At 46.4% G+C, this 24,396-nt stretch overlaps 1 protein-coding gene across 4 annotated transcripts in view; it reads right to left on the bottom strand.

Annotated features, from left to right (window-relative positions):
- CEP131 (centrosomal protein 131) overlaps positions 1-24,396 on the bottom strand; it is a 235,245-nt gene that overhangs the window by 183,953 nt on the left and 26,896 nt on the right. For all 4 annotated transcript variants that reach the window (XM_029599216.1, XM_029599215.1, XM_029599219.1 and 1 more), the window contains 2 exons: positions 17,252-17,365; positions 16,969-17,136 (listed from right to left, as the gene is read on the bottom strand). In XM_029599216.1, coding sequence (XP_029455076.1) covers positions 16,969-17,136; positions 17,252-17,365 — 282 coding nt within the window. The remainder of the gene's footprint in view (positions 1-16,968; positions 17,137-17,251; positions 17,366-24,396) is intronic.

Below are 24,396 nucleotides of genomic sequence, written 5' to 3' on the forward strand. Positions count from 1 at the left end.
TGAAGGAAGAGGAGAGGATCATTGAACAGAGGTTTTACTAACAGTTGACCTAAGAGGTTAACACCTGCCCTTCCTAATGGTACATTTCACTTGATCCCATAAAAGGAAACATATCTTGCTGCACCTATCCAGAGAGTCAGAAAAATAACCAGCGCAGAGGCAAGAAAAAGACAGTAAACATAATTGTTAGGTGTCTGCACAAGTGTCAGTTCCCAGCTAACAAAAAATAATTTTGATTTAAACTAAACGCTGAGAATAAATTTGGTTCCCACAGCAAACCAATGGCTGAACAGTTAAAAAGATAGGGATATGGCACAGAAAATTGTTTCATTTCAAAATTCTTTTCATAGGGACTACAATTCATTTCTTTAGTTTCAAACAAAATTCATTTTTTTCATGTTTCATTTGCTATTAAAAGTCAATGGGGAACCAGTACAGCTATAATGGGTTCCAGAATTGGGGTTTTCTAATCAATTGTCTTAAAACTTATGGGGTGGAAAAAACCCAACAGACGGGGGAAAGAACTCAAACCAAGGAAGACTGTGGAAAGTGGCACCCAAAGTGGCATGAATAGCCCAAGGCTCCTTAAAAGGGCAAAAGGGTGCCAGCACTGGCAGGAGTTCTCCAAATCCGTGAGGGGAGCAAAAAACAAAAATTGGGAAGAACATCCCAAGGCTCCAAAAAGAGGGCAGCAGAAACAGTGACATGAACCCTTGATGGCATCTCAAGTGGCAACCTAGCACAAACAGTGGCATCAACATCCACCATGAAGGGGGAACAAAACAAAATAGGTAGTAGAAAAATCCCCAAAACAGGCACTGATAAAAGGGCCAAGCAGCATAAAGAGTGGCTTCAAGACACCAAAACAACATGATAGGTAGAAAGCAGCCCCCTTGAATGGCAAAAACAACAAGGTGTAAGATATAGGCCAGGATTTATTTATTTAAGTTTTCTATAACGTCACTAAGACATACCATCGTAGCGGTTTACAAGACATAAAAGTAAATCACAGCAAATATAATCCAAACAATTTTTAAATAACATTTTAAAATAGCTAAAATTTAAAAACACACACTAATCCCTAAAATATACCATTATATTCGAATAAAATTGCTAAAAAAAAAAAAAATCAGTAACTTAAATACTAAAATATGAAACAAATGTAGTAATGATGACAGAAAAAGTCCAAATGGTAAATCCACTCTGCCCAAAAAGCTTCTTATGGTAGTATCTGCTGTGCCATGCAGTTACCATAAGAACTCCAAGGTGTAAGGTCAGGGCATGGAAGCAAAGCTCCATGGCACAAAGACTCCCAAGTTGCTGTGTACAATTCTGATTTTCTTGTAAAATGAGCTTTCCAAATTAAACTGATATCACATATAGGACAAGCAAATAATTTCACAAACTGTGGTTAACTTTTATAGTAAGTTGTAAGGGTTGGAGTTTTTATTTTATTATTATTTTTTTAATTTCCTATATTCTCTAGTTGACCAACTGTTCCCATTTCCTGATTTTGTGGTTTGGCAAAGAGAACACCAGAGTGAAAGGTCTGGGCATAGAAGCAAGGCTGAGTGGCACAAAGACCCCTAAGGTATTGGGTGGAATTTTGATTTTCTTGTAAAATGGCTCTCTAAAAGAAACAGATATCACATTCAGGTCATGTCAATAGTTTCACAAAATGTGTAGAGATAAGTTGTAGCATTGTGGGGGGGTTTTTAGAAAATGTTTCTTATATTCTGTAGCTCAACTCTGGATGTTCCATTTCCTAATTCCGTAGTACTCTCTGGCCGACTGATACTTTTAACTCACTCAGAACAGTGAGTGTGGTTAGATTTTATAGAAGTTGCAAGGGTTGTTTTTTTTTTTTTTTAATAGTTTTTCCCATATTCTTTACCTGGCTGTTAAAATCTCTTCTTTTCTGGTTTTCCATGGGTTCTCGCTGCCTGGTAGACATCAAACACATTCAGAACATGCAAATGGTTTCTGTCCTCTGTTTTGTTCTGCCTGTATTTCTTCCTTAAGACTGAAGGCTTTTATGGACAAACCACCCAGTCCCCAGTATAATCAACCAACAGGTTTCAGAACCAGGCTGAGATCACTGTGTGTTTGGGGGGGGGGGGGGGAGAAGAGGGGTGGTAGAATAATACCAAGAACCGCAACATAGGGATTTTTTTTTCTAAAATTTTCACTTTTTTTTAAACTACCATGCTCAAGACATTAAGCAGGACATAGCAAGTAGGGAGAGCAGCAGCACCCAGATCTCTGTGGTGGTATAAAGGGCATGGCAGGCAGGTAGAGCAGTAACAGTCAGGCCACTGTGTTGGTATAAGGCGTTCAGCAAATAGACATGTGGAAGCAACTTGAAAGTCCCCTTAGGTGGTATAAGGGGTATGGCAGGTAGGCATGTGCTAGCAAGTCATCTATGGCAGAATTAGGAGCATGGCAGCTAGACATCAGGCAGCAAGTCCCGTATGCTGCTACTAGGGGTATACTCAGAAAATGAACTATGCAACTGTGTATAACAAAAAGGGATGCTCTCACTTGTAACAGCAAAGTATTCTTAAAGAAAACTCTAAATATAGGTGACCAACATATACTAGCACTTGGACTGCATACAATAAATCTGATGGCTTTTGTCCTCTCAGTTATAATAATTAGTTACCTCAGGCATAAAGTGTTAGTGATGAATTTTTTCTTCTTTCAATATGCAGATATAATCTCAAAAACAGTCTCATCAACATTTGCAGTACATAAATGCAAAAATTAATCCTTTCAATAAAGTAACAAGATTTGAACAATTTTATCTTGATGTTGAACATCTGCTGTCAGGATTTGCTTTGAGAGACTAGATACAGCATGTGAATGTTCAGACAAGCAACCCAACGCTGCAGAGGTATTTCGTCATCAGGGGTGACGAAGTGTTAAGGAACTGCTTGCAACGTCATCCCAATGGAAGAACTTGCCATGTCAACCATACTGAAGAGAACTCAACACTGCACTTTGTTTTTGGGGTTTTTTTGTTTTTGTTTTTTTATAATTCACTCTTTTTTATTATTAGAAACATTACAGAGGAAAAGATACAACAAGTAAACATCTCTGCATACATAATCATGTCATCCAATGGCATATCATAAAAGACATTCCAACCTCATGGTAAGGTTGAGTTAAAACTTAAAATCAAATCATTAATTCACAGGCGTCTATTAACACCAATGATAAGCAAGATGTAAATTTTCTGAACCATAAAGAGTCATACAATCAAAATTCCCATATTTGCAAATAACGCTCCCTCCCATCCTCCCCCATAAACATTTGAACACCTGGATGACTAAGGACAAGATATTTAATATCCGGAAATGCTACCTGTCGGAAGAAACAGGTCACAGTCATCTCAAAATCACATTTTACCAACTGTTGCATTGAAGTTAGAAGTTATCACGCTTTACCATATTGTCCCCTTTCCATTGAATGTAATATGGCCACTCCATTTTCAAATTTACCTATACTCTATTTTTTAAATGCTGTGATTTTACTGAGCCTGTATATACACTCTAATCAAGTAACAGTAGTTGATAAGGTTGGGACTTTAGATTCCCTCAACAATGATGCAATTTCGCAACAGGCTGCCAACAATATTTGCCACACTTGTAAAGGAAAATTGGTTCTTACTTGCTAATTTTTGTTCTTGTAGTACCACAGATCTGTCCAGACTCCTGGGTTTATTCATCCCTGCCAGTAGATTGAGACAGAGAAAGTTTCACCGACACTGCTTTACAAACCCTGGTGCCAACTGCAGTTCCTCAATATTGATCTGTATCCAAGCACAAAACAATTGCAAAACTTGTAAAACTTTGAAAAAAAGTCTGCATTCCATAACATTAAAAATTTGTACCAAAAAGATTTCAGCTCAGTGGACAACTCTCCATCTCCATAGATTGGGAGGGTTCTGGACTGATCCATGGTACTATAGGAACAAAAATTAGCAGGTAAGAACCAATTTGCCTTTCCTTGTATGTACCCAGATAAGTCCAGACTCCTGGGATGTACCAAAGCTCCAGGTGGGACCTGGAGAATCCGCTTGCAAGACACTTTCGCCAAACAACAGAGACTCCAGATTCCCTATATCCAGCCGGTAATGCCTCGCAAAAGTAAGCTACTTCCAAGTCGCTGCCCTACAGATTTCCTGTGGTGAAACAAACTGTGCCTCCGCCTATGAAGTCGCCTGAGACTGAGTAGAATGAGCCCTTAAACCTTCAGGAACTTGATGGCCCTTGAGCATGCATGCTGACCCAATAGCCTCCTTAAGCCACCTCGCAATAGTAGCCTTGGAAGCCTGGGTACCCTTCTTCAAACCACTCCATAAAATGAAAAGATAAATCAGACCTCCTAAAATCATTAGTGACCTTGAGATACTTCAGCAAGGCCCTGCGGACATCCAACAGTCTAAGCTCTCATGCATGTGGCGTAGAAACATCAGATTCTGGAAAAGCTGGAAGCTCCATGGTCTGATTAACATGAAAAGCAGAGACCAACTTCAGAAGAAATAAAGGAACCATGTGCAAAGAAACACCTCAATCCAAGATCTGAAAGAATGGATCACGGCAAAATAAAACCTGCAACTTAGAAATCCTCCTTACAGAACCAATGGCTACTATGAAGATGACCTTTAGAGTGACATCCTTAAGAGTCGCTCTACAGATAGGTTCAAAGAGTGCCTCACACAACCCTCGAAGAACTAGATTAAGGTTCCAGGATGGACAAAGTCTCCACACTTGAGGGGCAGAGGAAAATCCTCTTTGTATCTGCTTCTTTCCCAAAGTTCCCTGCTTAAATAGATTTGATGAAATGTTCCATCTCCACGGGGTTGCAGGAAAATTGTCATAAGATGATTTATCGATGGCATTATGCCCCCGCTAGGCTGCATCGATTTGCCCCTTCTATTTCTGATCAGTGTTGGAGAGGCTGTGGGATGACAGGCACCTATTTTCACGTGTGGTGGCAATGCCCTTGGGTCGCTCAATTTTGGACCTCGCTGGTTGCTTGGATCAAAGCTATCCTAAAGACTGATATCCATTTGGAACCTTGGCATGCCCTTCTGACGTTACCTATTGCTGAGCTAGATAAGAGCCAGCAACGATTTGTCCAGCAAGTCAGTATTGCTGCCCGTTCCGAGCTTGCTAGATTCTGGAATAAGCAAAACCCTCCTAGCCTAGCCCAAGTACAGGCGCGCCTCTATACCTATTACCAGTTGGGCCGCCTTACAGCTGTCCACCATGATCGATTGAGTGCCTTCCACAGGGTCTGGGCTCCTTATAGCCAGTGGTTGAACACAATCTAATGCCCTTTACTTTTGGTGGTGGCCTTGTTGCAGTACTATGTGTTGAGACACTTGCCATGCCCGATTATACACTGTCCTCCATGTCCTTGTCACTTAGCTGTTCCACCTGCACATATTACCCTAATTCATCAATGCATTCTACTTATCTTTTACCCATGTACTTTTGTTGCTTTGGGGGGGGGGGGGTGAAGGGAGATTATTTTGTATTGTATATCTTGCATTCTGTATTTTGACTTTTCCATTTTGTAAAATACTGACTGGATGGTTAGCTCTCGATGTTATTTCTCATTTCGTAATTCTGTTCACATGTAACGATTATGCTGATTGTCTGGATCAATAAAAATCTTTATACATAAAAATAGATTTGATGGGTGAAAAATGAACTCAGGGAGAAGAGCTCTTCATCTAGAGCCCCTAACTCTCACCCACTGCCCATACTGCGAGATATTCCTGGTGGCACCAGGTTTAACAATAGAGGTTCCCCTAAAGGCCTCCCCAACCTCTGCAATGCTGCCCATGTCTAGACCTACTGCTTCCTGAAGCATGTTCTCCTCCTCCAAAAGTACTGCAGAGGGATGTTGACCCAGAATCATGAAGCAAAGAAAACGCTAAGAATCCTGATGGATAGGAATATGTAGATAAGCCTCCATGAGATCCAAGGAAGCCAGGAATTCTCCTTTGCGTACAGCCGCTATGACCGACCTGAGGGTTTCCATCCTGAAGCATGGCACCTTGAGTTTTACATTGACCTTGTTTAAATCAAGTATCAGTCAAAATGAGCCCTCCTTTTTGGGGACCAGAAAATAAATGGAGTATCTCCCCTGACGGAGTTCTGCTCCGGGAACTGGTACTACCACACTTAACAGACATAACCAGTCTAGAGTCAGATGTACCACCGCCCGCTTGACCGGATAGCTGCATGGGGAAATTAGAAAGAGTTTCCTTATGGGATGAGCAAATTCTAAAATGTAACCGTTTCTTATCACATTGAGAACCCACTGGGGTCCTGAGTGATCTTGGCCCACTCGTCGTAAAAATGCCGTAAGCAACCTCCAATAATAGGAATGACGGAGTGGACCAGCCTGGCATCATTGGGTAGACTTAACTCTTGCTGAGAAGCCATCAGAGGATCTCCTAAAGGACCTTCTGCTCCACAAAAGGATTGTCCCTATGCTTGCCCCCGTGAAAAATATTGTCTCTGCAGTCCCAGCATACCACGGGTAGGCCACGATCTTCTGTCAAACTGAAAACGAGACCTTGATTGAAAAAATCTCTTACCCTTAGGTTTATCCTCGGGTAACCTGAGGACTTTATTGTCTCCAAGAGACTGGATCAGCTGCTCTAGATCCTCAAACAAGAACTTACCTTTGAAAGGCAAGGTTGCCAATTGTGCCTTAGAGAAACATCCGCCGCCCAATTGCGAAGCCAAAGCAACCTTCGGGTGGCCACAGCTGATGCCATTACTCTGGAGGAGGTACGCACCAAATCATAGAGGGCATCCGCACCGTAAGCCAAAGCTGCTTCCACACACTCAGCCGTATCCACGTCTACACCTGATTGAGACAAAATTACCTTGAAGCAGCTGTACCCACTGGAGACAAGCACGCTGCAAGAAACTTGAACAAAGCGCTGCACGCAAACCCAGGGACACCATCTCAAAAATCCTTTTAAGGTGTAACTCCATCTTACGATCTTGTACATCTTTTAAAGCGGCCGAACCAATAACCGGAATCATGATGAGCTTAGTCACAGCAGACACCGCTGCATCCACTTTCGGGAGAGAAAAAAAAAATTCTAAATCCTGTTCTGGTAGAGGGCAAAGTTTCCCCATGGCTCTGCCAACTTTTAAACCAGAATCAGGAATCCCCCATTCCTCTTCTAACTTCCTAACCAACTTGTGGTAAGGGAAAGAAGTTGGAGGATCTCGGATGGCACCTAATACTGGGTCCTTGTCATCCAAATCCTGGTTCTCCCGAGGCATTTTAACTCCAAGAACCTGGTAAGCCAAGGGAAACAAAACCTCCAGCTCTTCCCTTTTAAAAAGGCGGACAACCTTAGGATCCTCCACCTCATGAATAAAAGAGACCAGGTCATCCCTTTGACCCACATCCTCGGTAGCTGGAATAACCTGAGCCACCAGGGGAGTTTGGCCAGACCCCGAACCAGTACCACCAGGAGCTATGATAGCATCCTCCAGATCAACCGCCCCAGCTGCATCATCCTGCGGGTGAAAAATCAAGCCCTGTGCTGAGGGAACCCTATTACCGGGCATGGGACACCCCCCCCCCCCCCCGAAAGGACCCTCAGTGGGCTGGACTGGTGGAATCTGTGGCTGTGTAGTCCCCAAGCCTCTTTCTGTATAGCAATATAGGCATCATGAAGTAACAAAACAAAGTCTGTGGAGAAAAGCCTCCCTGCACCAAAACCAGCATGGTCTGGTTGGAAAACAGGCAAACCATAGCTTTCCTCCCTTCTAGCCCTCCCTGTCCGTTCCCAAACTCGGAACGGGCTGGAAACAGATGGAGGACCCTCCCCCATCCCACCCCCTGGCGACACAGGAACTTCCGCAGCAAATCCAAAATGGCCGCTGCTCCTGCGCCAGCTGGGTGAGGTAAAAAAAGAAGTTGCAGCTGGTCCAAAAGAATATGATACTAGACGCTGTTTAGTGGGAGGAGGAGCCACAAACGAACCCTCCTCACCATCAGCACAGTTAGTGCATAACCCCGACCTATTAAGCTGGGAAGAATCAGGGCCGCATGAACGGCATGTCCTACCGCGAGCCGTAAGATAGATAAAAATTAAAATCCTCTCTCTGAAGGTACTCACCATGACAGAAGTAAAAGGTCCCCCAAACAGCCAGAGCCCCAAAAAAAGCTCCTACCTAAGGGGAGGAAGTCGCTCGCCTGTATAGCAAACACTTTTTTTTTTTTTTTTTTAATTAGCTTTAGTTAAAAATGATCAACCTGCCCTGAAAAATAGGCAAAAATAGCCAAAAATTCTTGTAAAAAAGAAGAATTGTAAAAGAGCTTGCAGCCGCCTCAACGGCCTCGTGAAGGGAGGGATCTGGACAACCAGATTTACACTTCATGGGCACCCAGACTAAGCACACACAAGGGTACCAACCCCCGGCTCAGCTGCCTCAACCAGACAGGGAAGAACCCTAAGGATTCTAAAAAAAATAAAAATAAATAAAAGAAACCCCTGGGAGGAAGGCTCAAAAGAAAAAAAATTAGCTAAAAAAACATTTGTCAACTTCAGAACTGCAGGATTAACAGCTTCTGCCATCTGCTGGAGACAGAAATACTGACGAACTGCAGGTGGCACGGTTGCTTACATAAGGTGTCAGTGAGGATTTCTTCTCAGTCTCCATCTGCTGATAGGGGGGAGATGAACCCAGGTGTCTGGACTGATCCGGATACGTACAGGGAATGACCCTGCCCACCCCCCCAGTGTAGGCCCAACACAACCCTTACAATAATATGCAGCCGTGGTGATCCCACAAGTGGGGCATTTTTTTTCCTGTGCTCAGTGACAGCGGCCATCTTGCTTCCAATATGTGGGTAACAAAGGAAAATTGGTTCTTACCTGCTAAATTTCATTCCTATAATACCACAGATAAGTCCAGACAAGTGGGTTTTGCATCCCTACCAGCAGATGGAGGCAGAGAACAAAAACTGAGGCACTGCTACATATCAGTGTGCCACCTGCAGTCCCTTAGTATTGACTTGTACCCAAGCTAATGAGTAGACACCTTCCCCCTTTCTAGGGGAAACAGGTAATTCAGGGTTGGAACCCCTTGAACTGGAGCCTCTCCTACTTCCAGAAAACACACAGATAACAATTTAACTTAAACCCTCTCAACTGGTTTACAGTCTGCAAATTTCTGATATAAGCTTGCCAAAACTTCCAGGAAATTCAGTCTTTTGACAGCAAAGCGATGGGTCTCTGGACAGATCTGTGGTATTACAGGAATGAAAATTAGCATATAAGAACCACATTTTCCTTTGTTCATACCCAGGTCAGTCCAGACAAGTGGGATGTACCCAAATACCCCCAGACTGTATGCAGAACACTCTCACTCTCAAAAGTTGCATCTTCTTGCGCTTGAACATCCACTCTGTAATGCTTGATGAAAGTATGAAGCAAGAACCAAGTCATAGACCAACATATCTCCTGAGGAGACACCAACTGACGCTCCACCCAGGAGGCTGCCTGCGCCTTAGTAGAATGCGCTTGCAGACCTGCCGGAATTTCATGACCCTTACAAATATAAGAGGAGCAAATGGCCTCTTTCAGCCAACGAGAGATCATGACTTTAAGAAGCTTTGTCTTCTTTCTTTGCACCACCAAACACAGAAAGATGATCCGATTGCGAAAACTGTTAGTGATTAAGAATCTGCAACAGAATCCGAAGCACATCCAAAAGATGAAGTTCCCTTTCCTGCGGTGACTCCCTAGTCTACTCCAGAAAAACCGGAAGTTCTACCATCTGATTCATATGAAAGGAGGAAACCACCTTTGGTAAAAAGGAGGGAACAATTCGCAACGGTCACAGTCAATAGAAATCCACAGATAGGGGTCCCTGCAAGACAGAGCCTGAAACTCCCCGAAATCTGACTAGCCGAACATATGGCTAATACTGCCTTCAAATGTCAGGTCCTTCAATGACACTACCTGTAAAGGGTCAAATGGAGACCTACAGAGCACTCGCAGCACTAAGTTAAGGTTCCAATCCGTGCATAACTTATGTACCGGAGGATGCAAATGCTTGACTCCCTTCAGGAATTGAATGATATCAGGATGAGAGGCCAAGGACCTCCCCCGCAACTTCCCCTGAGGCAACCCAAGGCTGAAACCTGAACGTGAATGTGGAGTGAGCTATAGGCTAGCCCCTTAGACAGCCCCTGCTGCAAGAAGGCCAAGATGTGAGGAATGTCCACAGTTAGGGGGTCCAGTCGCTGCAGCAAACACCAAGACTCAAACACCTTTCAGACCCTGACGTACACCAGAGAAGAAGGCGGCTTTCTAGCCTGGAGCAATGTGGAAATTACTGGCTCAGAATATCCTTTCAGGCGTAACTGCCGCCTCTCAAAAGCCAAGCCACGAGACGATTCTCACAATCCAAAAATATGGGTCCTTGTCGAAGCAACTCTAGCAGATGAGCCAATCTGAGAGGCCTGTCTATCACAAGATACACCAGATCTGTGAACCACGGCTGACCCAGCAACTCCAGCACCCAACTCCAGCAACCCAGCACCACCTTCCCTGGATAAGCCTCTATGCGCCGCAAGACTCAACCAATGAGTGGCCAAGGAGGAAACATGTATAGTAGGACTCCTGTTGGCCATGGGCACACTAAAGCATCTAGTCCCTCCGACCTGATTTCCTGTCTGCGACTGAAAAATCTTGCTGCCTTTGCATTGGCTCACGTTGTCATGAGATCCAACTGAGGAATGCCCCACCTGGCACAAATACAATCCCAGGCCTCTGGGGACAACTCCCATTCCCCCAGATCTAGCTGTTGCCTGCTGAGGAAATCCGCTTGCACATTGTCCACACCTGCAGCGTGAGAAGCCACTATTCCCTTGAGATGACGTTCCGCCCAAACTGCTGAGCCTCCAGAGCCACAGCATGATTCTTCATCCCTCCATGACAACTGATGTACGTCACCATCATTGCACTGTCCAAGAAAATTCTCACCACCCGGCCTTTGACCCAGGGCGGAAATGCCTCCAGAGCCCGGCAGACCGCCCTTGGTTTCCAGGTGAATGATAGACCAAAACGTCTCCGCTGTTGACCCAAGACCTTCAACAGAACACCCCAATCCTTGAGACAAGTGTCTGGACACTAATACCCAGTCTGGTACCTCCAGATCTACTCTCTTTCCCAAGTTGTAGCGAGAGAGCCACCACGAAAGACTGGACCTGGATTCTCCTTGAAGAGGTAAAGGCAGGTGATACTTCTCAGACAACGGATTCCACCTGGACAAGAGCACCTTTGCAAAGATCGCATGTGAGCAAAGGCCTACGAAACCAAATCCAACGTGGAAGCCATGGAGCCCAAGACCTGTAAATAATTAGACTTTGGGCACTGGCAGACCTGCAGGCGCGTCACCTGTGCCTGCAAAGTCATCAATCTGTCCGTGGTTAGGAACACCCTGCCTCTCTGGGTATCAATTCGCACTCCCAGATAATCCAACTGGGTCAGAACCAGATGACTCTTCACCAAATTTATCACCCAACCCAGCAAACTCAACCTGTCCATAACCCACTGGATAGATCGAACACATTTCTCCTCCATCTTTGCCCGAATAAGTCAGTCATCCAGATATGGACGGACCAAAATCCCTTCTCACCGCAAAGTTGCCACCACTACCACCGTCACCTTTGTGAAGGTTCGAGGTGCCATGATCAAGTTAAAGGGGAGAGCCCGGAACTGAAAATGCTGTCCCAGCTCCATGAATTGTAGAAACTTCTGATGGTCCCTCCGAATGGGAATATGGAAGAAAGTCTCTCTGTTAGGTGCAATGACGCCAGGAACTCTCCTCTGCAGACTGCTTCTATAATTGTGCACAACATCTTCATGTGAAAACCATAAGGCTACGTTCACCATTTGCAGATCTAGAATGGGATGGAAGGTGCCCTCCTTTATGGGGACCATGAAATAAATGAAGTACCTCCCCTGTCCCTGCTCAGACAGCAGGACTGGAACAATTGCATTTTAGCTAAGTAACCTCTGCTTTCAGATGAGAAGTGGGATTCTAGAAAGGCCTCCCTGACTGGGTGTGAAAATTCTTATCTGAAGCCGTCTCTCACCACTTCCAGGACCCACTGGTCCGAGGTAATCTTGGTCTATTCCTCGTAAAAGCGAGATAGCGTTCCCCTACTGCTTATATGGAGTAGAGATGTGAATCGGAACCGGAATCGGTTCGGATTCCGATTCACATGTGGGGTTTTTTTGCATCGGGCCTGATCGTGGTTTTGTTTATCGGCTGCGCCTGAGCCGATAAACAAAAAACCCACCCCGACCCTTTAAAACGAATCCCTTAGCTTCCCCCACCCTCCCGACCCCCCCTAAAAAACTTTTTACAGGTACCTGGTGGTCCAGTGGGGGTCCCGGGAGCGATCTCCCGCTCCGGGCCATCCTCCCGCTCCGTTGGCTGCCACTAATCAAAATGGCGCCGATGGCCCTTTGCCCTTACCATGTGACAGGGTATCCGTGCCATTGGCTGGACCCTGTCACATGGTAGGAGCACTGGATGGCCAGCGCCATCTTGTGCTCCTACCATTTGACAGGGGCTGACCAATGGCACCGGTAGCCCCTGTGACATAGTAAGGGCAAAGGCTATCGGTGCCATTTTGAATACTGGCAGCCGACGGTCCAAGTGCAGGAGGTCGCTCCCAGACTCCCGCTGGACTTTTGGCAAGTCTTGTGGGGTCAGGAGGGGCCCCCAAGACTTGCCAAAAGCCCCTGGTGGTCCAGCGGAGGGGGGGGGGGGGGGTCCGGGAGCGATCTCCTGCACTCGGGCCATCGGCTGCCAGTAATCAAAATGGCGCCGATAGCCTTTGCCCTTACTATGTCACAGGGGCTACTGGTGCCATTGGTCAGACCCTGTCACATGGTAGGAGCACAAGATGGCGCCGGCCATCAAGTGCTCCTACCATGTGACAGGGTCCGGCCAATGGCACGGATACCCTGTCACATGGTAAGGGCAAAGGGCCATCGGCGCCATTTTGATTAGTGGCAGCTGACGGCCCGGGAGCGAGAGGACGGCCCGGAGCGGGAGATCGCTCCCGGGACCCCCACTGGACCACCAGGTACCTGTAAAAAGTTTTTGGGGGCATCGGGAGGGTGGGGGAAGCTAAGGGGTTATTTTTGTGTGCCGTTTTTCCCACCCTCCCCCAAAACGATAAGGGAACCCCCATGATCAATATCGTGGGATTTTCCTATCATTTTGGGGGAGCCCCCGATTTCTGACGATTTTGAAAATATCGACGATATTTTCAATCGTCCGAAGCCCAATTCACATCCTTAATATGGAGCAATGAGCACCCCTGGCTACACTGTGCTGACTTTCCACTTCCAGTCCCCTGACTGGCGATATATCTGGAGTATCCATGGGTACCCTGAAAGGGCTGTTGTCACCCTAAAAAGACTGCTTTGGTCCCGAAGCAGAGGAACCCTTGCCTGAAAGGAACAGACGTGTATCCCAAAACAGAGAATAGGAAGGGAAAACCTTCTTGCTGCTCTTTTTATTCTCAGGCAAACCTATTCCCTTTTGATGCCTCCAAAGTAGTCTTCAACTGATCCAACCCCTCCCCAGACAGGAGCTTCCATTTAAAGGGGAGATTATAAAACTGGGACTTGGAACCCATCAGCTGACCAATTGCGCAAACACAAAAGCCTGCGGGCCACCACCCCCAAGACCAAAGTACACACCAAGTCATACAATGCATCTGCCACATAAGCCACTCCAGCTTCCAGACTGCGTGGGACTGAACACCTGATCCTGTGCTTTCTGAACCTAGCACAGTCAGGTCCTCTGCATCATACTACCACAGATCGCCACAGAGAGGCTCAAGGCAGAAACCTCAAAACATTTGCTTCAACTGTATCTTCAATTTGCAGTCCTGCACATCCTTCAGAGCAGCTAAACCCGCCACTGGAATAGCTGTCCTTTTGGTTAACGGCAGAAAATGCAGCATCCACTTTCGGAACCCTTAGGAGATCCAGGGTCTCCCTCCATCAATGGGTAAAGCTTTGCCATTGCCCTACCAACCTTCAACCCGCCTCTGGGAAGACTGGATTCACCCCTTTATTATCAGACTCTTCTTGAGCAACCTTAACCCCCAGATCCTCCAAAACCTGGGGAACAAGGGGACGCAGTTCTTCCTTCTTAAAAAAGTGCACCACTCTAGAGTCATCTCCCTCCGTCAACGGTATCTCATCCGGATCAGGGTCATATTTATTAGCATCAGGATCAGCATTCAGATCCGCTCCATGAGGATTTGCAGGATCCTCCTGTGGATCAGAGTCGTCCAAATCCCTGGGATTGCTCTCGGTTCTTGCAGCGTGACCAAGGTCCAGGTGCCTCAGTAGGTCCCCATATCCTTCGGCCTCTTGGAAGAGTGACATGGCTACTACTCTCTAGGTCACTTCCCCCCCTGCTCCCTTTCTTGCCAGAAAGGCCTTATGCAGAAGCAGGACAAATTCCGGAGAGAACGCCTCTGGATCATTGGAACCCTGACCGTGCACGCTCCCATCAGACTCTCCTCCCCTATCCTGATCCTCCACAGTACCCCACAGGCAAGAGAGGAGGGGAATACCTGGGCTCCCTAGAGGCCAAGGGCCTTTGACTGCGATCACAGGCATCACGGCACCATTCAAACCCCCCCGAGACCACCACTGTTGCCCCCAAAGACCTGGAGGCCCTCTTGTCGACAGCTGTTCCTGCGGAGGTTCCCTCTTCCCCCAATGCACAGCCAGTATAGAGGGAACGCACATTCAGCCTCCCAGGCCAGAGACCACATGCTTTACAAGCCACCATGTGCGGCTTTGGCACCATTATCCACGCAGCAACAGCAGTGGTGCTACAAAGGAAAAAACATGCCCGAGTGCGCCAAACAGAAAAAACAGGCCACACAAGTGGTTTGACCGGCGCATGGCATACCTTTTCCACACATCCCGATGGTAGGAAAAAAGCGGGCTCTCTCTCTTTCTCCGCTCAGCACAGACAGATCCTGCTGCCGAAAGTGCCCCTGCTACCGTGCCGCCCAGGTCGAAGCATCTGACTTTTTTTTTTTTTTTAACAATGTAAACAGGAGTACTTCCCTGACAGAGGTTGACAGCATGAAGGAAACTACCGTGGAGGCAACGAGGAAGCCAGTTCACCGGAAGCAGCAGGCTACAGTCAGACAGGGGTTTCCAATCCCCCTCCCCTCGTCATCCAGCTCTCACAAATGAGCTGGGTGTTAAGTACCTTTGTGGAATGGCCCACAAAAGGTACTTAACACCTCAAGAAGCTTCAGTCCAACTTCTGACTTTCCTTCTTAACTGTACATTTTGTTTTTTTCTTTTTTGTCAGACTGCAGGTTTGCACCTCTACCATCTGCTGGAGACAGAAATACTGAGGGACTGCAGGTGGCACTCTTGGATATGTAGTAGTGGCTCAAAGTTTTTGTTTTCTGCCTCCATCTGCTGATAGGGATGCAAAACCCACTTATCTGGACTGATCTGGGGTACAAACAGGAACCTGTTGAAGACAATTAATGTGCTCCTATTCCTTGGAGCTGAAGAAAAAGCAATACCTAGCTCTCTCCCTGTACTGCGGAGCTACCAGCTTAGAGGTACTCCTCCCACAACCCCAGACACTCTCTCAAAAACCAATGTCCTTCGAGCTGTTTATCCGATTTCTTTTTTTTTTTTTTTTATTTGCCAAAAGCCTTAAAAACGCAGCCCCAGATAAAAGAAGAAAAAGAGAGGGCACTTTCCTTTAGCTGATCCCAGGACCAAGGATCTCCAAAGAGTTAAGAGGAGGAGGAGGAGGAGGAAGAAAGAGGGAACCTAGCACCACTGATTTTCAAACCTCTCATGTCACAGGACTCAGCATCCAGAAAGGTCACCCCCCCCCCCCCTCCAACTCGTCTTCCATTCAGAAGCAGGCATTTTCGACGCGCTAACTTTACCCCTTATTCAGTAAGGGGTAATAGTGCGTCGAAAACACGCATCCAACACCCCCCCTCCCCCCCAGACCTAATAGCGCCCGCAACATGCAAATGCATGTTGATGGCCATATTAGGTATTCCCACACGATTCAGAAAGCAAAATGTGCAGCCAAGCTGCACATTTTGCTTTCTGAAATTAGCCGGGCACCAGGAAAGTGCACAGAAAAGCAGTAAAAACTGCTTTTCTGTCCACCCTCCGACTTAATATCATGGCGATATTAAGTCGAAGGTCCCAAAAGTTTAAAAAAAAAAAAAGTTTGAAATCGGCCCACGGCTCGAAAACCGGACGCTCAATTTTGCCGGTGTCCGGTTTCCGAACCTGTGGCTGTCAGCAGGTTTGAGAACCAAACGCCGGCAAAATTGAGCGTTGGCTGTCAAACCCGCTGACAGCCGCCGCTCCTGTCCAAAAAAGAGGCGCTAGGGACGCGCTAGTGTCCCTAGCGCCTCTTTTTGCCGCGGGCCCTCATTTGAATACAGAATCGCGCGCACAGGAGAGTGGCCTGTGCGCGCGCCGGGAGAGCGGTTGTTCGCCCGCTCTCCCGCGACTTTTACTGTATGGGACCGAAGGTGGGGGAAAATACCACCGCGCCAACTCCTCAGATCTTCCATCTAGTTCACCAGATTGCAGGTTTGGCACTTCTACAATCTACTGGAGACAGAAATACAGAAAGCCTTCAGGTGGCACAATTCCTTATAAGGCTGCTTCCAGCAAAGTTTTCATTCTACATCGCCATCTGCTGGTAGGGGAGAAAAACCTGTGTGTCAGGACTGGTCTGGTAAAGACAATAAGGAAAAAGGGGATGAAGGGGGGGGGGAGGGGCGCCTGACCCAAAAAATTCTGACTGGAATGAAGAGAATATGAGTGGGCGCCAAGATGGCTGTGAGACACATGGGTTAAATACTTGCCTTTCTGCCTCTTCCTCAGAAACCTCCTTCCTCCGGAGCGGACCACCACTTCCACTGCTGCTGCTCCCACCAGTGTTGTTTCGTGCCATATTATTACTGGAAAAGTTCTTCTGGGATTTCTTGAAATTGCTGGTCTCATCATCATGTGTAGTAGCCTTTATAATATTGCTAAATGGCAAGGAGAAGATTTAAAAAAAAAAAAAAAAAAAAAGGGCTAAAAAATGAGGGAGCCACTCGGTGCATTGATTGTAAGCCCAACTGCATTCAGACAAACCCCACTTACTTGAGAGATGTAGCTTTTTGATTGGAGCTTTTGGGTGTCAGGACCTTGTCGTTGATGGAATAATTGTTGTGCAGCATGGTGGTGACACAGTTACCCATGGCACCCTTGTTACTCCTCGTTTAAAAAAAAAAAGAAAAGAAAAGAAATAGACAAATTGGCGTTTGGATCAATCTCCCTATTTTATCCAATTTTGCCTTGATACCCTGCTTTTTCCAGAAAGTTATAACGTGGATAACAATTGTAGAACACAAAAATACAATAATTAAAAAACAAAAAAAAACAAAACCCCATAACATTTCTCACCCACCCTTCCAGTACAACAATCCAATCCTACCCTCAACACCCAGCCCTTAAGTAACTCAGTTAAAGCAAACTAACCCACACCAAATCCTACTACCTGTAACTGGAATAGGAAAACTGGTTCTTACCTGCTAATTTTAGTTCCTGTAGTGCCACAGATCAGTGCAAACTCCTAGGTTTTGCCTCCCTGCCAGCAAATGAAGACAGAAAATTTCAGTGACACTGTACATAACCCAGTGTTAAACCTGCAGTCCTTCAATATTGGCCTGTACCCGAGCCAAGATTACAGCAGCCACCATAAATTTCTAAGCAAACTCACTCTCCTCAAATGAGTCGGAAGAAGGTGAAGTTGCCCAAAAAGACAATGGAAAACTAGTTTCCCAAATTTAACATAAGCGATCAGCACTGAAAACTTCAACACCTCTGCACTATATACAAAGCAACAGTACGAGCAGTGGATTCCCCCCAGTAAATGGGTGGGTCTCTGGACTGATCTGTGGTACTACAGGAATGAAAATTAGCAGGTAAGAACCAATTTTCCTTTCCCTGTACATACCCGGATCAGCCCAGACTCCTGGGGTGTACCTAAGCTCCCCTTAACTTGGGTGGGACCTAGTGAGTTCCACGCGTAGAACACTCAAAGCAAATGGAAGATGGGGCCCCAACATCCAAGCGATAATGCTTAGCAAAAGTGTGCAATGACTTCCCAGTAGCCACCCAGCAAATTTCATGTGGCAACACCTGTTGTGACTCAGCCCACAAAGTCGCCCGAGAACGCATTAAGTGCGCCCCTAAACCCGCCAGCAGGGGATGCCCTTTAGAAATGTAAAGGGACAATTGCTTCCTTCAGCCACCACTCTATTATAACCTCAGAATAATTATTTCCTTTCTTTGGGCCACTCCACAGTACAAAGAGGTGATGCAACTTACTGAAAATCATGAGTGACCTTTAGATACCTCAATAATTCATGTCTCCCATCTAAGAGCCTAAACTCGCCTGAATGGAAGCGTTACTGACTAAGATGAAAACACTGCGTCTACCTCTGGCAGAAAAATAGGCACCATGAATAAAGATACCCCCGAACCAGACATCTGTAGGAGGTGATCTTGACATGACAGTGCCTGGAGCTCCAAAATTCTCCTGGCTGAACAAATAGCCACCAAGAAAACACTTTAAGAGTCAAGTCCTTAACCAAGCTCTCTTTAGTGGTTCAAACAGAGCCTCACACAATCCTTAGATTCAGATTCCAAGATAGACAAATGCTCCGCATCCGAGGATGCAAGTTCTTAGCTCCCCGAAGGAACCGTATAACATCCGATATGCGAACAGAGGATAGCCTCGCACCTTACCCCAAAGCCAAAATATGTGGCACCATAGCCTGAACAGACTAATTCTGCATTCTGTCAACCGCATGCCAAGACTCACAGATCCTCCAGATTCGCACATACATCAAGGATGTAGAAGGTTGCCTAGCCTGCAATAAGGTGGAAATAACGGCTTCAAAATATCCCCATCATCTCAGTTGTCTCCTCTCAGAAGCGAAGGCGCAAGACAAGTGAGCTGTCTGACCCAAAAATATTGGGCCCTGGTGGAAAACAGTCAACCGATGATTGAACCTCAAGGGCCCTTCTATGGCCATGTTTGATGTGGCCACTCTGGAGCTACTAGGATCATATTGCTCAAGTGTTTCTCTGCCATAATCCCTTGTCTACCAGAGGCCATGGGAGGGAAGGCAAAAGAAGAATCCCTAGAGTCCACAGCAGCACCAGAGCTCAGATTCCTTTGTACCGTATTCTGTTCAGTGGCGGTAATTTATTTATCAAAACTAGCCAGGTATTTATATCTCAGTCTCAAACTGAATGTTTCAAAAACTGAAATGATACATCCATCTATCATCCCTCTCTCTTCCTGTGCTCCTCTTTCAAAGTTTACCTTTGAAAATTACACCATTCCAATTTCGAGCCGTGCACGCAAGTTAGGAGTTACCTTAGACAAACCTAATCAATGTCTCCCAATATTTCCTCAGTGGTAAAAAGGTTCATTTTATAAAATCCTTTTATTAAAAGGACTAAAATCTTTCCTATATCCTAAATACTTCTGCACTGTATTACAAGCCTTGATTTTAACAGGTATAGATTATTGCAACTCACTTTATCTAGGACTTCCAGATACCACCCTGGGCCCACTTCAATTGGTTCAAAATGCCACTGCCAGTCTTGTTGCTAAAATAAATTTCAGAGATCACATCACCCCAGTCCTTCGTTCACTTTACTGGCTTCCGATACGACAACACATTCAATATAAATTTCTGTCAATCATTTACAATCTAATTCACAATCCCTCAGTAGTCTGGCTCTGTTCTTCACTAAGGTTATATCAGCCCCTAGGGATGTGCAGAGGGACCGCATACATTACATTTGGTATTCGTACTCGCAGAGGGGGGGGGCGGGGGCAGATATGTTGCATTCGGCAAGGGGGGGGGCCCGATCCGTTCATGCATTCCATTCTTATTCGTTTCCTGGCTAAAAGGTAATTAACTACAACCCCTCACTGTCCTGACCCCCCCCAAGACTTGCCAAAACTCCCTGGTGGTCCAGCGGGGGTCCGGAGCCATCTACTGCACTCATGCTGCTGGCTGCCGGTATTCAAAATGGCGCCGATAGCCTTTGACCTTACTATGTCACAGGGGCTACAGGTGCCATTGGTCGGCCCCTGTGATACAGTAAGGGCAAAAGCTATCGGCGCCATTTTGATTACTGGCAGCCCAACGGCATGAGTGCAGGAGATTGCTCTCAGATCCCCGCTGGATCACTAGGGACTTTTGGCAAGAGGGTCCCCCAAGACTTGCCAAAAGTCCCTGGTGGTCCAGCGGGGGTCTGGGAGCGATCTCCTGCACTCGTGCCGTTGGGCTGCCAGTAATCAAAATGGCGCCGATAGCCTTTGCCCTTACTATGTCACAGGGGCTATCGGCGCCATTTTGAATACCGGCAGCCGACGGCGTGAGTGCAGTAGATGGCTCCCAGACCCCGCTGGACCACCAGGGAGTTTTGGCAAGTCTTGGGGGAGGTCAGGAGGGTGGGGGTTTTGTTTAAATTCGCTCCTTTAGACGGCCGAATAATTTCGGTGAAGATTCGTTGTATTCGTGGGAATCGCGATAGGTTTCGCTTCCCCACGAATACAACGAATATGGCCCTGTACGTTGCGGATTGCCAATACTTTGCAAACGAATGCACACCCCTATCAGCCCCCACATCACAGTCTGTTGATAAAAACTACCTACAAGTTCCAACTATTAAGACAGTGAGGCTAGATTTAACAAGGAAACTTGCATTTTCAGTGGCAGGTCCCAACTTATGGAATTTGATTCCAGACTCACTCAAGCTTTATTAAACACAAAGGAGTTTAAAAAAGAATTTTTAAACCTATTTATATTCCGCTGCATTCAAACTCCAGGCAGTATGATTTAACTGCTCCATTGCTTCCTTACTTTGTACTTTTAACTATTCCTTTTTATTTATTATGTATCTTAAATTCACCTGAAATACCTCTATGCATTCCTTATTACCTATGATTTTGGTTCACATTTTAACCATGTATGCTGTCTATGTAAACCACCTAGACCTACCTAAATTGTATAGTCAGTATATAAAAGATTTAAAATAAATAAAACCGCAACGCCTTGGTGCTCTCTTTGGTCAGGATACCCCCCCATCTTCCATGAATGAGACACGACGCTGTGTACGACATCTCCCAAGCCCCGTAATCTAACTTTCTCTGACTGATAAAATCTGCCTGAATGCTGTTCACTCCGGTGACATGAGACGCTACCAACTGCTCCAAGTGCTGCTTTGCTCAGAGAATCAACTCCCGGGCCTCTCGAGCCACTGCCCGATTCTTGGTTCCGCCTTGATGGTTGATGTATTCCGTCGTCACGTTGTCCGATAGGATTCGTACTGGATGGCCGCATATTCTTGGCAGACAGGCAAGCTACACAAAATGCACCTTTCTGGTCTCTAACAGACTGATAGGCCATGAAGCCTTGTTTCAACCACTTGCCCTGCGCTGAGTGATCTTGTTACACCACCCTGCATCCGGAGAGGCTTGCCTCTGTGGAGACTATTATGCAATTCAGAATCTCCAATTCCACAGCACACTCAAGAATGGTGCAAGTAAGCCACCATGAAAGACTGTCCCTGGCTTCCTCCTCTAACAGAAGAGGCAGATTAAACTCTTCCAATAATGGATTCCAGTGGGAGAGGAGAGCCCTCTGCAGAAGCCATATACCCTGTTTCCCCGAAAATAAGACATCCCCCGAAAATAAGACCTAGCAAAGTTTTTATTTGGGAGCATGCCCGTCGCACAGAACACCAGAGCATGCAGCTGTGATTTTTTTTACCCTGCAGGATTCACAGTTAGTTGTCATCACAAACCAGCATAACCAGACAGCTATTCAGAATATAATAAATGTTCATTTTTTTGTTCAACAATATATGTGAATTCTTCTTCATGGAAAAATAAGACATCTCCTGAAAATAAGGCCTAGTGCATCTTTGGTAGCAAAAATTAATATAAGACAGTGTCTTATTTTCAGGGAAACAGGGTATGTGCGAACGTCCAGTGCACGCATTCCAATGTCTATGCCATAGAACCCAGGGCACTGAAAGCTCTAGCAGAAACCTAATTTGATTCTGCAATTTCAGCAATCTCTCTCCGTGAGAAACACTCTTTTCGCCAGTGTATCGAACTGAGCTCCCAGACACTCCAGAGTTTGTAAGAGGACTAACTGGCTCGTTGCTAGGTTCACCACCCATCCTAGAGACTTCAAGCACATCAGTGTACCTTTTATACTGAACGACACAGGTCATCTGATTTTGCATGAATGAGCAGTCACCCAGATACATCTGTTGCAATGTGGCCACCCCCACCACCATCACCTTGGTGAAGGTACATGGAGCCGTTGCCAGCCGAAGTGAAGGGCTCAAAACTGAAAATGTACCCTTAGGACCATGAGTTTCAGGAATCTCTGGTGCTCCGGCCTGATAGCTTTGTACAAATACGCCTCTAACAAGGCAAAGAGATGCCAAGAAGTCTCCCTTGCGTACCACTGCTATGAGGGACCTCAGAGTTGGATCTTAAGAGTTTCCAAGGGAAACGGGGAACCTTGAGAGCTGCATTTACCTTCTTTAAATCCAATATCTCTTCAATTGGATATGGGGGGTGGGGAAGAAACAGGATGCTTAACTTAAAATTGACCTACAGCCACACTAAGCATGATCAAGGTCTGAGCCAACAGACTCGGGTCATGCTAAGCATGTTCAGGGTCAGCCAACAAACTCAAGCAAAAAATCTCTGTGAAAAAGAAAAGAAATCTGAGCAGAGTCTGAAGTGGCTCTCAGCCATACACAATTTCTCCCTCTTCTAGAGGTGAGAAAACCAAATTCCCCCATTGGAATCCTCCAAAGTCTCATGATCCACATCCACTTGAACATTACCAGGGACAGCCTCCCTATGGCATTTGCCAGTTATAACTGACAAATGGGAGGCTCAAGCATGTGATCACTGCATTGTAGGTTGCTTTGCCTTTGCTAGGCACCCCTGCAGAAAGGTCCGCAGGCCCTGGAAACATTCCTCCCAGGAGGAGGATGGATATATACCGGAGCCCATAGGCCCAAACTTGCACTCTCCAACCCCTCTCTCGGGGAAGCTTCTGCCTTCGGCAACAAGGGAGGAGAACTAACCATTTCCTTGCCTCCCACTCCACAACCCTCCAGAGACATCATAGGCCAAGGGGGATGTCCTAAAATGGACAAAAGCTGTAGTAGTTAAATTGCTTTGAGCATGTAAACAGTGCTGATACAAGACGGAGAGAGTGAGGACTGAATTGCTATCAGACGGCAAACCTCAGATAGCAAAGTGCTTGGGCCTGTTTGCCCCCAGCACCTAGTTCTCCTGAACTTCGGCTCTAGGCAGCCTCCTATATGCACACCAATGCCACTGGGCGTACATGTACACCCCTCCAGGATGCGTGCAAATATGTGCTCAAGACTAGGTGGTGGCTTAGGCGCTGAAGTCTAGGCTGCAGACGTACATGCACAACTCCCGGAGCATGCAACCGCCACACGGGAAAACTGCTGCCGCCGCAGCCTACCACACAGCTAAGCAAAGCCTGCCTGCACATTCAGCGTGCTTAGGCCTGAATCCGTTTAACATCCGGCACCAAAGCTCATCAGCCTGAAGAGCTTCTCAACAGCTCAGGCCTCTTGACTGGCTGATAATCCATAGAGAATGGGGCCAAGAGCCAGCATCCTGCTAAAAATGCTTTGCACATAAGCAAATTAAAACTGGCAGAAGACCTCTACCAGAAACAATCTCCTCCTTGATGCAAGTGCCTTTCTGCACCTCTGTAGGACTGGGAACTGCCGGCGATAGATAAGGAGGGGATTCCCCGGTCTCTCCTGCAGATGCTGGTAGGGAATAAAAAATGGCCGCCACTTCCATGCTAATGGGAAAAGCTTCAGTGCTAGACCCTGTCACCTGTGAGGCTCTTTCTACCAGTGTAGCCATGCTCAATGCAGACCCCCCCCCCCCCCCCCGAATACCAGGCTGCTTTAGCTGCATGCTGTTCCTCCCCACACCTGCGGCCCCACCAGTACCTCAACGTAAGCAGGGGAACAGTCCCTCAGCACCACAGAGCCAACACAGGCAGAGAAGCTGCAGAAAAACCTCATCGCTGAGCTGCCCGAGTTGCTAAGATAGCTTCTCCCCTGGAACCCCGATGCTACACAGAATCCTTCAACTAGTTCCTTGTGGGGTTTTTTTGTGTTTTTGGTTTTTTTTTTACTCT

Source organism: Rhinatrema bivittatum, chromosome 4 (assembly GCF_901001135.1).
Source record: "Rhinatrema bivittatum chromosome 4, aRhiBiv1.1, whole genome shotgun sequence".
NCBI lineage: Eukaryota > Metazoa > Chordata > Amphibia > Gymnophiona > Rhinatrematidae > Rhinatrema > Rhinatrema bivittatum.